Genomic DNA, 14,411 nt, shown 5'->3' with positions numbered 1-14,411 from the left:
GTCAAACTCCCAGGTAGGTCAAATCCCCACTTTCCAGACATTCACTCTTGGTTACAAGCCATACCCTTCTACAAACCCCACACCACAGCTGTTCTTCTGCAAGATGTCAACTCCTGACCAGCTGATGGTGCAGAAAGGTGAGGTTCTGGACAGAGCCAGCAGGGCCTGGCCATGAGCAGTATGCTAATGCTCAGGGTTTCCCCACTGCCCAACATCATCCCCGAGCACAGCTCCAGTTCACCACCAAAATGCACGTGAGCTGAGGGGCTCAGACCCTGCAAGGTAAAAAGGAGTGCAAGGAACACTTTGCGATACAGATGTGAGGAGAGGAGCCTGCTTCTGAGAATATTGCTACTTAGCTCTTGTATGTTTCCCCAGTAAGCATTTACAGCACATGTTGGAAGGCTCTTCTAAGCATTTATGGGGAAAAGTCTGCTGAGAATTCACATAGAAGGAAAGCTTTATTTGTCCTCCAGATCACAGTTTTTAGCTTATCCCAAGCCCAAGAATCAAGGAAATGCATCACTAATGACCTTGTCAGCAGATTTCTTAATCAAATATGGGTCTGTCTTCCAGAAGCTCTGCTTCTTATTACATGCATCACAACCCTTCTGCCCATACACTAACAGACTGCCAAGCACAACAAGGACCCAGCCACCACAGGATCTGGCTCATCTGTGGACAATGCAAGTCAGTGGTCATACTAAAAGGCTGCTTACAGACAAGTGACTTTTTCTCTGCTTGTAGACCTTCACCATTACCTCCCAAATCCTCTCTCCAGGTTGGCTAAAGCCCCTGCACCTTGTACCTGGTCTAGCAATGCAAGCCAGTAGTCATTGCAATGAGAAAGAGATCAGGGAATCCGTGATGTTTGCTTGCCTGATCCCAACAAAGCACACCTATTGGTCCCAGATGAAAGCATCTTGAAGATGCAATCAATACCAGCTTGGTAGCACCATTTCCTTGCTTGATGCCACTTATGTGCTGAAGATCTTGGCCATTGCTGAGTGCCACCACTCCCCATCAGCCTCATGGCATACAGAACATACCAGCTCACACACTGCCCTACCTGTCTGCTCAGCCACGGGTGGGCTACTTCTGGCCCACCCATCAGCACACATAGGAAACCTTTTACAGATGGATGCCAAAAGGAAGCTTGCTCAGGCAAATGGGGATTTTAATGGACCCAGCCTAGACTCTCCCTATTACTACACCTAATCATGGCTGAAAATGCAGAAGTAACTCCTCTGCACAGTCCCAAATACCAACAGGTATGACCATGACCCCAGCACCCAGACCATCTCTTCTGCCAACTACAAGCTCACAAAACAAGCACCACTATTTAAAGACTAATACAAGCTGCCTGCACAGGTGCCCTGAGCAAAAATAGCCAGACGAGCTTGATGTTAGCTTCTCTTCACCTGTTTAGTTTGTGTTTTGAGCATGGGGTCAGAGGGAGGCTCACACTTTGCTACAGATCCCAGGGAAACTAAAGCCCTTAAAAAAAAGGCAGTGTGTAGCTGGCAGGGAATGGCCTAGTGGGGTTGCAGTGCTCTCCCCAACAACCAAGCTGCAATGCATTCCCACAGCGGGCTGGTCCTACTGTGTGTCACTGGGGACCTGCACTGGGTGGGACTCAGCAGCACTGGGGAAATCTGCTGGGTTCTGCTGCTTGGCTTCCCAGTGGCACCACTGATTGCAAAAGGGAGAGAACGATCCTCCCCTGACCTGTGTTCCCATCATCTAACTCTCTGTGTGTTTTACACAGACAGAGGCAATGATTTTAATGTCCCAGTGAACAAGCTGTCGGGACGCATTAGCCTCAGCTGGCAGGCTGCAGAGATGGCTTCTCCTCCCAGGCGCTGCCCAGCGAGGAATGAAGATGTGAGCGCATGCGTGCCAATGGTGCCCATTATTCTCCAGCTCCTTAATGAAGCCTCCTTGGAAGCCCTGCTCCTCGGGAAGGGAGGCGGGGGTGCGGGAGGAAGGTGAGCGTCTTGGCTGCGGGGCAGGCAGGGCGGGCAGGGAGGCAGCCGCAGCCTGATGTGATCAGAACTGAGCGCTCCAGAGCCATCAGAGCTGCGGCAGCGATGAGCTGAGAAAAGCCATGAGCTACATGAGCTGAGCTGACATCTGCCCCCTGGGCAGGTGCCTAATGAGCAGAGACATTGTCCATTTGGGAAGAAGAGGGGAAGATAGAAAGCTTCCCAGCTGACACCTGGTGGCCTCCATCCGCACTCCTGGTGGAAGGGGGCAAAGGCGGGGGGACAGCACCTGGGAAATAGGATGGGGTGGCACATCTCATCACCTGGAGCTCCCTTTGAAATGTTCTGCTTTGTTACCAAGTGGGACGTGAAACCGCTGCTTCCCATGTGCAGCCCCGCTGGGTGCATCCTCACAACCCGGTACAGCCCTGCACCTGCTGAAATGCACTGGCATGGGGAGAGGTGCCGGGAGCAGCGGTGTGCTGACCTGCTCTGGGCTCCCATGTCCTGCATCCCCCTACAGCACATCAGTGCTGCAGCATGTGGGAGTGGGATGGTGCAGCCCCAGCAGCACCCGTCACCTTCCCTCCCCCCCCCCCCCCCCCCCGACACTTCCACAAACCCAGTTCAGTCAGTCTCTATAAATCCAGCAAGCCCACTTGTCACAGACTCTCCTCCATCTTACCTCCAGCCTCTGTGCTACCCACCACCTTCACCAGTGCCTGGTGACGAGACGGGAGTGATGGAGCGGGAGAGGGGAGAGCCTTCACCTCCAGAAACAAACAGCTCTATAAGCACTTATGAGCCAGACAACTCCCAGTTTATCCCCCAAAGCCCCGTCAGGCACCGTGGGTCTGCCTACCTACCAAGCCCATTTCTTGCCCTCACGCAGAGGATGCTTTCCTCCCCACTGCCCATTCCTTCCTCTAAGGCCAAGGGGGTTTTATTAGGCAGCTACCTCCTGAGAGTCCCCCCAGCAGCTATGAGCATCCTCCGGGTTAACAAAAATGTAAAATGCAGAGCTCTGATGGAAATCTTGGGGGGAAAAAACCCATAAAATAAAAGCCACAAGGTGCAGGAAATCATGTAAGGCCGCACATGAGGTCAGGGTGGGAGCAGTGTCCTAGGAGCTACACTGTCACAGAATCACTGAGTCATAAGGGCTGGAAGAGAGCTCTGGAGATCCCCCAGCTCAACACCCTGCTAAAGCAGCTTCTCTAAAGCAGGTCACACAGGAAGCATCCATGTGACTTTAGATATCTCCAGAGAAGATGACTCCACAGCCTGTCTTGGCAGCTTTCTCCAGGCTGGACAGCCCCAGCTCCCACAGCCTGTCCTCACCCAGGAGGTGCTCCAGGCCCTGACCATCTTTGTGGCCCACCGCTGGGCTCTCTCCAGCAGTTCCCAGTCTGTCTTGAACTGGGGAGCCCAGAACTGGACACAGTGCTCCAGATGTGGCCTCACCAGAGCAGAGCAGATAGGGGAGGATCACCACCCTTGACCTGCTGGCTGTGCTCTTTGTAAAGCACCTCATGACACCACTGTGCTCCTGCTGTTGGGGTTGCAGCAGAAAGGTGCCTGCTTGCAGCCAGTGTGTGCTGCAAAGCTGTGGGGCAAACCCTGGTGTGGGGACAGCCACCAGACCCCTCCCCAGCACTGACGGCCCCACTGTGCTGGAGCAGATGGAGCAGCCATAAATCCCTATAAGCCAGGGAAGGGAAGTAATCTTTTAGAGGACAAAGCAGTTGGCAAGGGGGATGCTCAATGTTTCGCCTCCTCCTCCCACCTCAGGCCAGCAGTGGTTTCAGAGAAATGTGAATCAAAAGCAAATTCAGATCCTTCCTTGGTGCTTCTGCCTTTGTTTTGCCTTCCATCCTTTTGTCAAAACCATGCTGCTGCTGTTGCTTGTTTGGGAGCCAGACCCCTGGAGCTGAGCCCACACATGGTGCCATACCATGGGAGAGGGATGGGGCAGGAGATGAGTGTTCATACAAGGACCACTGCCACCAAATCTGTGCTTCTTATCCCTGAGTCACTCATGTTGCTCTGGCTCAGGGGACAGGGATGATCCCAGCACTGAGTATGCAGAAGGTACCATCTCCATATAGCTTGCCTGGGACATTTACTACACTTCTCCTCCCTGCCTGCCTTGGAGGTGCAGCCTGCCCTCTGAGCCACAAAGCATCCAAAACAGCTGCATCCTCCCCGGAGCTGACAGATGTCAGAAATGTCAGCAGTGTGCCTGCTTGCTGTTGGCACTGCGGCTTCCCAAGCTGTCTGCCTGGCTCAAGGTGTGCTGTGTGCAGCAGTCACCAAACACTGCGGCCCCACGGAATAGCACCTTCCCAGAGAATGGCTTTGTTCCAGTCATGCTCTGGGCTCTTTTCCCTACAGCTCCCCAAAATGTTGCATTCATGCCTTTAAGCAGTGACCTGCTCCTGCATTTGGACAGAAAACAGAGTCATGGGCTAACTCAGGCTGTGAGCACCTCTGGAGGTCTCCAATTCCTGCTCTGAGCAGGGAGATGCCAGGCCGTGTCCAGCTGGAATCATTTCACACTGAAAACTCAAAGCTCTGTGGCAATTCATGGAATCACAAAATCCTTTAGCTTGGAAAAGACCTCTAAGATAACAGAGTCCAAGTAAATCCTGAGCACAGGGATGCTGGCACGAAGCTGAGAGTAATTGTCCACAAAACACATAATAAGAGGCAAATTTCAGTTTAGAACACATCTGCAGGCTGCAGAGATGCAGGTAACGTGGGCAGCTCCCATGTTATCTCGGCCCATCATCCAGCCAGATGTCAGCCCTGCTGCAGCCAGTGGCAGCACTAGGTGGCAACCCCGCACCGCTGAGCAGCCTCGCTGCGCTTGAGCAGAAGCTTATCCGTCCCTTTCCGGTTATTAGGGACAGAGGAGAGCTTCGGTCCTTCCCCCGCTTTCTGAAATCTCAGTCTGTTTTCTTCTCCAGCAGATCCAGCCTTTTGTGCTCCGTGCCACCACGGGCGTTCTCCAAATCCTTCTACAAATTCTTCCAGAAATTGTTCACATTCATTCTTCATCCAATTCATTCTTCTACTGCTTCCCAAAGCCCTCACCTTGGCCATTTTGGGAGCGTGATGGGCTGGGCTGGCTCTGTAAGACTTTAAAGCTGTCCAGGCTCAAGCCCAGCAGTGCAGCAGCGAGGACCTTGCCATCAATCAATCCACTTCCCATTAAGACATCACCAGTGTCACCAGGACAGGCATGGAGCAGCTTCCCAGCCGCCCACTGGCCTCCCCTATGTTCCCTGCTTACCCCTGGTGACAGGCCCCAGCAGTCAGAGCTTTGCCTCCAGACCCCCACCTGGATCCCAGCAGGATGAAAGCTGCCGTCGTTCCCGAGGGAGGAATCCCTCCCACCTGCAGGAGGGATGGGTGCTGCACCCCTAAATGCAGCAGGCGTGTATATTTTCAGGAAGCCATCACCTTGTGCTGGCGGAAGTCAGCACCATAGGTTTGCTCCTTGGCGGCTGGGGAGTGTGAGTCATCCTCCAGCCTCTGCCCTTGAAACCCAGCCAAGGCTTAAAAGCTTTTACCACACCCAGATGCAAAACAGCTATCAGCAGGACACAAGAGCCTGGCTGCGGGCTTAACCTCTTCCAGGGAGGTTGCTGTCCACCACCAGCTCTACTGGACACTGGGGCTACCTGCAATCTGGCCATGTGGCCATGGGGTAGTGGGGACCGAGGCAAGGACACTCTGCCACCCTGGGGAGGTGACACACATACGTGGCTCCTTGGGGACGCTTAAAGGAGCTGTTTTTCTGTGATAAAAGAGAGGGATGAGAGCATCCATTTGTGGCCACAAAGATGGTCGTGGGAATCTCTGTGAGGGGACGGAAGGGAGGAGAATGCGCTTTGGTTCCCCACCCGTAGCTCCCTGAAGGGCCAGCATGGGGATCCACACACAGCGGTGCTGCAGCACAGCAATGAGGGCACAACCACTGCGCTGGTGGGAGCTTCAGCTTCACAATATGCCTGTGCTCTCCCTCATCCTTTGCACAGCCCAGAGACAGAAGCCGGAGTCCCATGCTCAGCCACCAGACAGATCTGGGCTGGAGACCCCCGACACAGCCCTGAGAGCCGAGCATCTTCCAACCCACTCCAGTGGCACAGGTTTTGGCACCTGCTAGGAACTGCTTTGCATCATGCAGCAGAGCTGCACCTTCACAATATGAAAACAAGTTGGGTGTGGGTTTCCCAATCACATCCGCCCAAAGGCTGCAATGGAAACAGTCCTAGAAAGCATGGATGAGATTCCTCACCTCCCATCCCTAGGGCTACAAGCAGGCACAGCTCTGCATGGGGTGCTACTGCTCACTCTCTAGGGAACGCCTGCCCAACCCAGGGCCAGAGGGGATGCACTGCAACACAGCACTCTGCGCCATTCCCGGGGGGCCATGCAGCATCCGTGCCAGGGTGGGGACGCTCCGCAGCACAGCAGCCATGGGAGGAAGCAGGATGCCCAAGTGCTTGGAGACACGGGCTCCAAAGTACCAGGGCCTCCTTCACCTGCAGGCACTGAGGCTGGGGACACATGAATGTGGGTGCAGCCACGAGTTTGCTTGGTGGGTGCTAGGAGGGCCAGAGATAAGTGCTCAGACACCACCAGTGACCTGGCACAAGGCGCATGCAGGACCCCACAGGGGCTCATACCCCAAAGGCAGCGCCCAGGGCCTCACCCACCCATGCAACATCCCTGCCATCACTCATCTCAGGGCCTGAGCTGTTCCTACCCATGCGGCTTGGGGATGGGGACGCGGGGGCAGTGCTTTAGGGCTTCCCGGGATGGGAACAGGGACACCAAATCCCTAGCAGCGCAGGAGATGGCACAGCCCCGGGAGAGGCATAGCTGAGCGGGAGCAGCTCCGGGGGCTGCCTCTCCCTCCCACCCTGCCTCAACGGGGGGAACGCGCCCGGACCCTCCCAAAAAGAACAAAGTCCCTGGAAAGAAAAATCCTACCTGCCTCTGATGGACGGACGGACCGACGGGCTCTGGAGAGGCGCGGAAGGACGGGGCAGGGGCAGGTGCAGGGGGTCGGGGAGGGAGGAGAGGGGCAGAGCGGGGAGGGGAGGCCGGGGGTGGAGGGGGAGGCGGCAGGGCGCGGCGGGGCTGGCTCCGAGGCGGCGGCAGCCGGAGCTGTGCGCCCTGCCCGGCCCCGCAGGCCCTGCCCACCCCGCCGAGCTGAGCCCACCCCATCCTCATCCTCACCCTCATCCTCCCGCTGCCGCCGCAGCACCTGCGGACCGCCACCGGCAGCGCCACGGGGTGACAGCCCTTGGCTTTTGGGGAGGGGCTGACTCCTGCCACAGCCCGGCGATTTGGGGTGCGCCGTCCCGAGTGGGAACGTCCGGCCGGCGGCTGGGGCGGGCGGTGGCAGCGAGTTGGCACCGAGACGCAGCTGCTGGGGTGTGGGGTCGGGATGTGCTTCTGGGGGTCCCAGCGGGTGCAAGCAGCACTCGGCATCGCCCCGAGTGCGCACCGAGATGCTGCGGGACATAAGGGAGGGTCCTGACCCCTATGAATAAGCAACGACCCCGCCGGGCCTCTCTCATCACTTTGAAAGGAAGGGGACAAAACGAGCATCCCCCGGCAAAACCTGTGCGCACCCAGGCGGCATCCAGCCGCGGTGTCCCGCACCCGAACAAACACCTCCGGGCTCCGATTGTTTGACATAAGGTGGAAAAACATAGAAGCAAAATAAATACAGGCTCGTGGCGATGGACGGGACGTCCCTACAGCAGGGGAAACAGAGGTTTGCCCGCAGGGCCTCCGCGCTATGCGGTGCTGGGGCGCGGAAAGGCCCGGGCTGGGAGCTCTGCCAGGCGGGCGCGGGGCTATGAATATTTCATCGCAGCAGCCGAGCGCTGTCGGGTCGCATCGCTTCTGGCACACTGACTGCCGGGGGCGAAGGTGGACACGCAGCCCGGCCCACGCTGCGGGCAGGGGAAGGGGGCGGAGCATTCGTGATTAATGCCCGTTTCTGAGCTATTTATAGCGTGTGGAGATCATCGCCGCGACATCGAAAATACCCCCCTTCGATCCTGGGATGCACTGGAGGGGGGAGCAGCTGGGACATACATCTCTAAGCGGCGGGACAGCACCGCCACCTGCGGACCGGCTCCGAGGAGCCCGGAGAGGTGCGCAGCTCAGCAGGCTCGGCATGGACCCCGGAGGGGACACGCGGAACCCCTCGGCGGCAGAATCCATATGCAGAGCTCTAAGGGGCGGCACGACGACGAAGACGCACGGCTGGCGCTGACCCCGCCGGGCAGCACGTCCCTCCCCCTCGTCCTCTTGCTCTGTCTCCTCCTCTTCCTTCCTCCCGCAGCACTGTGGGGGCTGTAGTCTCCTTACCCTCGTGCACATGAAATGAGACTACATTTCCCGGGTCTCCTCGGCTCTTCCCCCCCCCAACACTTTCGTCCTCCTCCTCTTCCTCTTCATTCCGCTTGTGCGGCAGCGGGGCTGTCCGCGTCCCTATGCCCGCCCCCGCGCAGGTACGGCCGGGCACCGGGGGGGGGGACACTGGGATGCAGGGAGCCGCGGTACAGAGGATGCGAGGGATGCGGCGTGCGGGGGTCCCGGCACCCCTCACCCCACTCCTCTCCTACGTGCATCCCAGGCGCGCCCGTCCCTCGGCTCCGGGGATGGGAGGCAAAGAGACGCCGCTCAGGCGGTGTGTTTCTGGGGGTACTTTGTGGTGGGGTTACTCCAGTTGGTCGTGCATCCTCCCTCTCTGCTCGCTGGGCCCCTTCCCACCGCTGCCCCAGAAGCGCGTCCCCACAGAACCACGCGCCCTCGCCGTGGGACGGCAGCCCCGCAGGCGGGCCGGGCTCTGCGGGTCGCTGTGCCTTCTCTTGGCCGCCCGCGGCCCTTCCTCAAGGTCACAGCCGCCGCGCTGCCCTCCTCACGCGTGCCTGCGTCTCGCCCCGTACGAAAGCCCTATGGGTGTTTCCGTAGGGCAGCCGTTTGACAACCCGGTGGAGGAACCCCTCCATGGGGACGGGTCCGCGCGGGTAGGCGCTGGCCGTGAACTTGCGGTTATTTGGGGATAGGGCTTAGGAGCGGCGCCGAGGAGCCGCGCTGAGCGGGTCACGGGGTTTGTAGACCTTGGTCCCGGTGGCACGGATTCGTGCGCGCACACGTGGAGCTCGGCGAACACTGCAGGGTAGTGCTGAGAGGACAGCGGGGCGTTCGCTGCGACGGTGAGCTGCGGACCCCCTTTCTTACTCTGTTTTGCACGTGCCCTCCTTTGCACGGCTTTGAAATGCCAACTGGAAGGGGAACGGCGTCCAAGAGCCTGCTGTCTGGGAAGGCAGATGTAGGCAAGGGGAGCTTTGGGAATGTGGACGTTGGCAGCTGTGGGGTTGCATGGGGTGGAGCAAAGGGATTTCTGCATGGGAATGCAGAATCAATTGTAGAATCATTAAAGCTGGAAAAGACCGCTAAGATCATCTAGTCCGACCACCAACCCATCCCACCATGTCCCTCAGTGCCACGTCTCTGCATTTCTTGAACGTATGCAGGGATTGTGACTCCGTGGGCAGCCTGTTCCTGCTGCCCAGCCTGAACCTCTCCTTGCCCAGCTTAAGGCTATTCCGTCTTGCTCTATCACTGTTACCTGGGAGGCCAACCCCCACCTCACCACAACCTCCTTTCAGTGTGATAAGGTTTCTCCTGAGCCTCCTCTCCTCCATACTGAACAACCTTCCGCTGCTCCCCATCAGACTTGTGCTCCAGACCCTTCTCCTGTAGCAATGCATGTGACCAAAATGCAGGACCTGACACTCAGTCTTGTTGAAGCTCATTCCATTGGCCTGTCCAGATCCCTCTGTAGGGCCTTCCTACCCCCATGCAGACTGACACTTCCCAACAGCTTGATGTCATCCAGAAAGTTACTGATGGTGCACTCCATCTCCTTGTCCAGACAATTAGTAAAGATACTAAACAGGATGAGGCCTATTACACGACATCATAAGCAGAAAAGCAGCTCCTGGAAGTGCTTTCTGAAAGCCTGAGTGCTCATCGGGGGTCTCTGCCTTCCCAGTCCCATCCCATGACTGCTAATCAGGCCTCCCAGTACCAAGTTCAGGGATTTGGACATTAATCCTCCAGCAGACCGTGAACCTCGTGACAGTTCAGGGCACTTCTCTGCCCTCCCTGGCTGCTGCTGCTTGAGCACTCCGGCACAGCTTTGGGTAACGCCACTATCTTTGGGTTCTCTAAAATGGCCCAGCTGCTGGGAAAATGCAACCAAAGGGTAGCTTTGCTTTGGGGAGGGGGCAAAACTCCCCTGCCTTTAAAACAGGCGGCAGTGTGGTGGGTGTGGGGATGGACAGCCCCACCGCGGTGCATCCATAGGATCTTGAGGTATGCTTTGAAAACAGTGCCTGACAGGGCCCCCTTTGGCAAAATAAAGCTCTTTTTGATCTCAGTGGGCTCGCATTGTTGCAAGAACACCTCCTGGGGAGAGAAGTTTGTGGTTTATTTGTGTTGCCCTTACGGAGGAGTTTGATGCCGTGCCAAATGCTTCTCTCTCCCCAGAAGCTGCAGCAATGCGCTGGGGAGCGCCGGCAGCCAAAGCACAGCAGCCCGGCACAACAGCACCCGCGTAGATGACAGTGGCCAGGCGTGAGCCCCTGCCCCAGCACAGTGCTGTCACCATGCCCCAACGGGACGAGGGCAAGAAGCTGCCCGTGGAGACGGCTCCGGAGCAGCGCTGGAAGCTGCAGGTCTTCTACCTGTGCTTCTATGGCTTCATGACGCAGATCCGGCCTGGGGAGAGCTTCATCACGCCCTACCTGCTGGGACGTGACAAGAACTTCACACGGGAGGAGGTGAGACTTGTGTACCTCTGCTCTGGTGCATCACTTTCAGCCACTGGCAATGGGGCTTGAACTGTGCACCTCCCGGCATGGGTGCCAGCACTAGGCAGCATGGAGTTTGGTAGCTGCTGTCCCCTACATGCCTAGAAGCTGCTGTTGGGGTGCAGGGGGTTCTTGGTGGGATGGAAGGCTGAGCTTGCTTTGTGCTATTGGGGATGGGGGAGCAGGGGATGCATGGCTGGGGCTGCTGGCAACGAGAGGGTTAGGCAGGATCCCCCCTGCTAAGCACTGCTGACCCTGCTCCCAGCCTCCATGGGAACACCGCGTTCCCAGTGCAGGGGGGGGTCAGGGCTCAGCTGGGCCAAGCATGCGGGGCCAAATTCCTCCCTGGGCTAGGGAGCACTCAGCCTTTCCCCACACATGGCAGGTGACTAATGAGATCACACCGGTGCTGACGTACTCCTACCTGGTGGTGCTGGTGCCCATCTTCCTGCTGACGGACTACCTGCGCTACAAGCCCGTGCTGGTGCTGCAGAGCCTGAGCCACATCTCCATCTGGCTTCTGCTGGTGCTGGGCACCTCCGTTTTGGCCATGCAGCTAATGGAATTTTTCTACGGCGTCACCATGGCCGCACGTATCGCCTACTCCTCCTACATCTTCTCCCTCGTCGCCCCGTCCCGCTACCAGCGCATGGCCAGCTACTCCCGCTCCTCCGTCCTCCTGGGTGTCTTCACCAGCTCAGTGCTGGGGCAGCTCTGTGTCACGCTCGGCAGCGTTAGCTTCCTCACCCTCAACTACGTCTCGTTGGGCTTCGTCACCTTTGGCCTGCTCCTCACCCTCTTCCTGGAACGGCCCAAGCGCAGCCTCTTCTTCAACAGGGCCGAGGCAGCCTGCAATGGTGCCGCACCCACTGAGCTGGATAAGATGGCTGGTGGGGACAAGATGGACAGCGGGGACAAGGCAGACGGTGGGAAGGTGATGGGGGGCTGGCGTCAAGCCGTGCTGTGCCGCATGCTGCGGGAGGTGTGCACGGTGGCCAAGCAGTCCCGGCTCCAGCTCTGGTCCTTCTGGTGGATCTTCAACTCAGCTGGCTACTACCTGGTGCTGTACTACGTGCAGATCCTCTGGAACGACATCTACCCGGCCAGGGACAACCAGCGGGTGTACAACGGTGGGGTGGATGCCGCCTCCACACTGCTGGGTATGTGGCTGGGACATTCTCATCCCGTTGCGTGCCCTGGGGACGGGGTCTTCATGATGCTTTATGCGGGGTGGGGTGTCGTCAGTGGACTTTGAGGACATGGTGGAGCTGCATGTTGTGATGGTGAAGTGTTGATGGTGTTCCCTGTGTCCCCTTGTGCAGGAGCCATCGCCTCCTTCGCAGCCGGCTACTTGAAGATCCGCTGGGCACTGTGGTCGGCGCTGGTGATTGGGGTGGTGACGGCCATACAAGCAGGGCTGCTGCTACTCATGAACACCACAGGAAACATCTGGCTTTGCTACATGGCCTATGTCCTCTTCCGTGGCTCCTATCAGTTTTTGGTTCCCATCGCCATGTGCGTGGTACTTCGATCCCATGTTGGGAGGGCTTTGGGGTTTGTGTGTGGGGTGGTAGTGGGGTTGGTGCTGACCACCCTCCTCATCTCTCAGTTTCCAGATAGCTACCTCCTTATCCAAAGAGCTCTGCGCCCTCATCTTCGGGGTCAACACATTCTTTGGCACCGTGCTGAAGACCATCATCACCATCATTGTGGCTGACAAGAGGGGCTTGGGCCTCTCTGTGCACCCCCAGGTAGGATGGGACTGGGGAGCACCAAGGAGGGAGGGTTCCCGTGGTAGTGTGGGGCTGGCTGCTGAACCACTCTCTTGCAGTTCTATGTCTACTTTGGCTACTTTTCACTGCTGGCACTGGTCTACCTGCTGATGGCCACGGTGGTGGTCATCCGGCACAGCCGCAATGCGCAGCCACCAGAGCTGATCCCCATTGAGGGGCAGGTGCAGGAGAAGAGCCCTGAGGCAGCTACCGTGCAAGCCTGAGTGCCAGCACCCAGTGAGGCAGGATGGCAGGACGGATGGATGGAGAGGCTCCTTTGGCATGGCTCAGTCAACCTTGGGCACGGCTCAACCAATGAGTGTCACCGCCAGCATATGCTTCCACCTCCTACCCTTCTGATGGTGCTGAGCTTTCTGCCCCATCCGCCCCATGACCAGGGTGCACAGCAAGATGCTGGCAGTACACAGATAGCACCCAGCCCTGAGGATCATCCTTCCACCCCCCTATTTGGGGCCCAAGCATACGCCAGCAGAGGCAGGATGCCCATGGCAGCACCAAAGGGTACCATGCAAGGGGCACCCCTGTCGTCCTGCAGAGCTGCGTGGAGCCAGGCTACAAGAGGATAACGTTTCTTTATTCAGTGCCTTTAGAAAATGGTTTATGGGACACAACTGACAAAAAAAAAATATAAAGATCCACAGGCTTTAAATTGCATTAATTACACAAAATACAGTAGACTGTAAGAAATAGAGGCCGTGTGACTCGCACAGCTTTTATGGTAATTATTTCCATAAAATAATAAAAAGCTAGTTACAGATTTATCTTTTTTTTTTTTTCCTTTTTCTTCTTTTTTTGTTTTGTTTTTAGCACCTTGGATATACCCACACCGATACAAACTGTCTTTGCTCTGCCTCGGCCCCTGGGGCACAATAGCAGTGGCCCAGCAGGTTCTGGCAGTGTCTGGCCTAGGTACCACATGTGGTCAACATGCACACACACGCAAACGCACGTAAACACATGCCAAGGGCATGCCGGGCCACCCCACTCCTACCCTGGCTATGGGGCTGCTCCACTGCCCTATGCACCCCCTGGGTCCCCAGTGAGCTGTGCTTGAAAGCATGTGGGGCAGGGAGCACACAGAGGACTGGGAGCCTGACCCTATACAGGGGTAGGCAGAAATGGAAGGGGACTTCAGGGTGGATATGGGGACCAGACCTCAGGGCTCACCTTGTGCCCCGCGAGAGATGGGTGATGGAGAGGAGGTACAGGGCTGGGTGGGATGGGTCTTACCTGGGGAGGACGGAGACTGCATCGGAGCGAGGCACTGGGGAGCCCCACCCCTACCACGGGACGGTCCCTCACCTGGGAGGGGATGGCTGGGGTCCTCCTTGGGTAGACTGGAGATGCCACACCCCTAGCAATGTGGATTTGGGGCTGACCCCAAGCTCCCAGCCAGGACAGAGCAGGGTTTTCCAGCAGGTGACACTGCACAGCATCTCCAAAACCTGCCTGCGGAGCATCCTTCCTCACCCAGCCTCCCTGGTGAGCATCTGAGCAGGGAGGAGGAGCAGGTGGCTGACACAAGGGTATGGCTGAAGCAGTTAAACACAAGGGGTTAGAAAAGAAATGGAACCAGAGGTACAGAAGGAAGAAGGCAGCCAGCCCACGGCTGCCCTGATCCTCAGGGATAGAGGTGAGCCCCCTCCAGGCCAGAGCAGTGGCAATGGCGATACTCTTTGGCTTTAGGTCTGGGGGAGAAGAAACCCAGTGGGGTGAAGGCAGGA

General features: G+C 57.5%; 2 protein-coding genes across 14 annotated transcripts in view; one reads left to right on the top strand and one right to left on the bottom strand.

The window, feature by feature from the left end:
• Nucleotides 1-7,135, bottom strand: part of PCBP3 (poly(rC) binding protein 3) — a 46,299-nt gene extending 39,164 nt beyond the window's left edge. For all 13 annotated transcript variants that reach the window (XM_072341137.1, XM_072341138.1, XM_072341139.1 and 10 more), the window contains exon 1: nt 6,987-7,135. The gene's annotated coding sequence lies outside the window, so the exon portion shown is untranslated. The remainder of the gene's footprint in view (nt 1-6,986) is intronic.
• Nucleotides 7,136-8,393: 1,258 nt separating this feature from the next.
• On the top strand, nt 8,394-14,386 carry SLC19A1 (solute carrier family 19 member 1). Its single transcript, XM_072341136.1, has 6 exons — nt 8,394-8,524; nt 10,572-10,864; nt 11,280-12,054; nt 12,217-12,409; nt 12,504-12,645; nt 12,726-14,386. Exons 2-6 carry the CDS (start codon nt 10,643-10,645, stop codon nt 12,888-12,890), a joined length of 1,497 nt encoding a protein of 498 aa, XP_072197237.1. The 5' UTR covers nt 8,394-8,524; nt 10,572-10,642; the 3' UTR covers nt 12,891-14,386.
• Nucleotides 14,387-14,411: the final 25 nt, after the last annotated feature.

This window comes from Excalfactoria chinensis, chromosome 7 (assembly GCF_039878825.1).
Source record: "Excalfactoria chinensis isolate bCotChi1 chromosome 7, bCotChi1.hap2, whole genome shotgun sequence".
NCBI classification, from domain to species: Eukaryota; Metazoa; Chordata; class Aves; order Galliformes; family Phasianidae; genus Excalfactoria; species Excalfactoria chinensis.
Note: the sequence above shows the minus strand (reverse complement) of the source record. Positions and strands in the feature narration are given on the sequence as shown.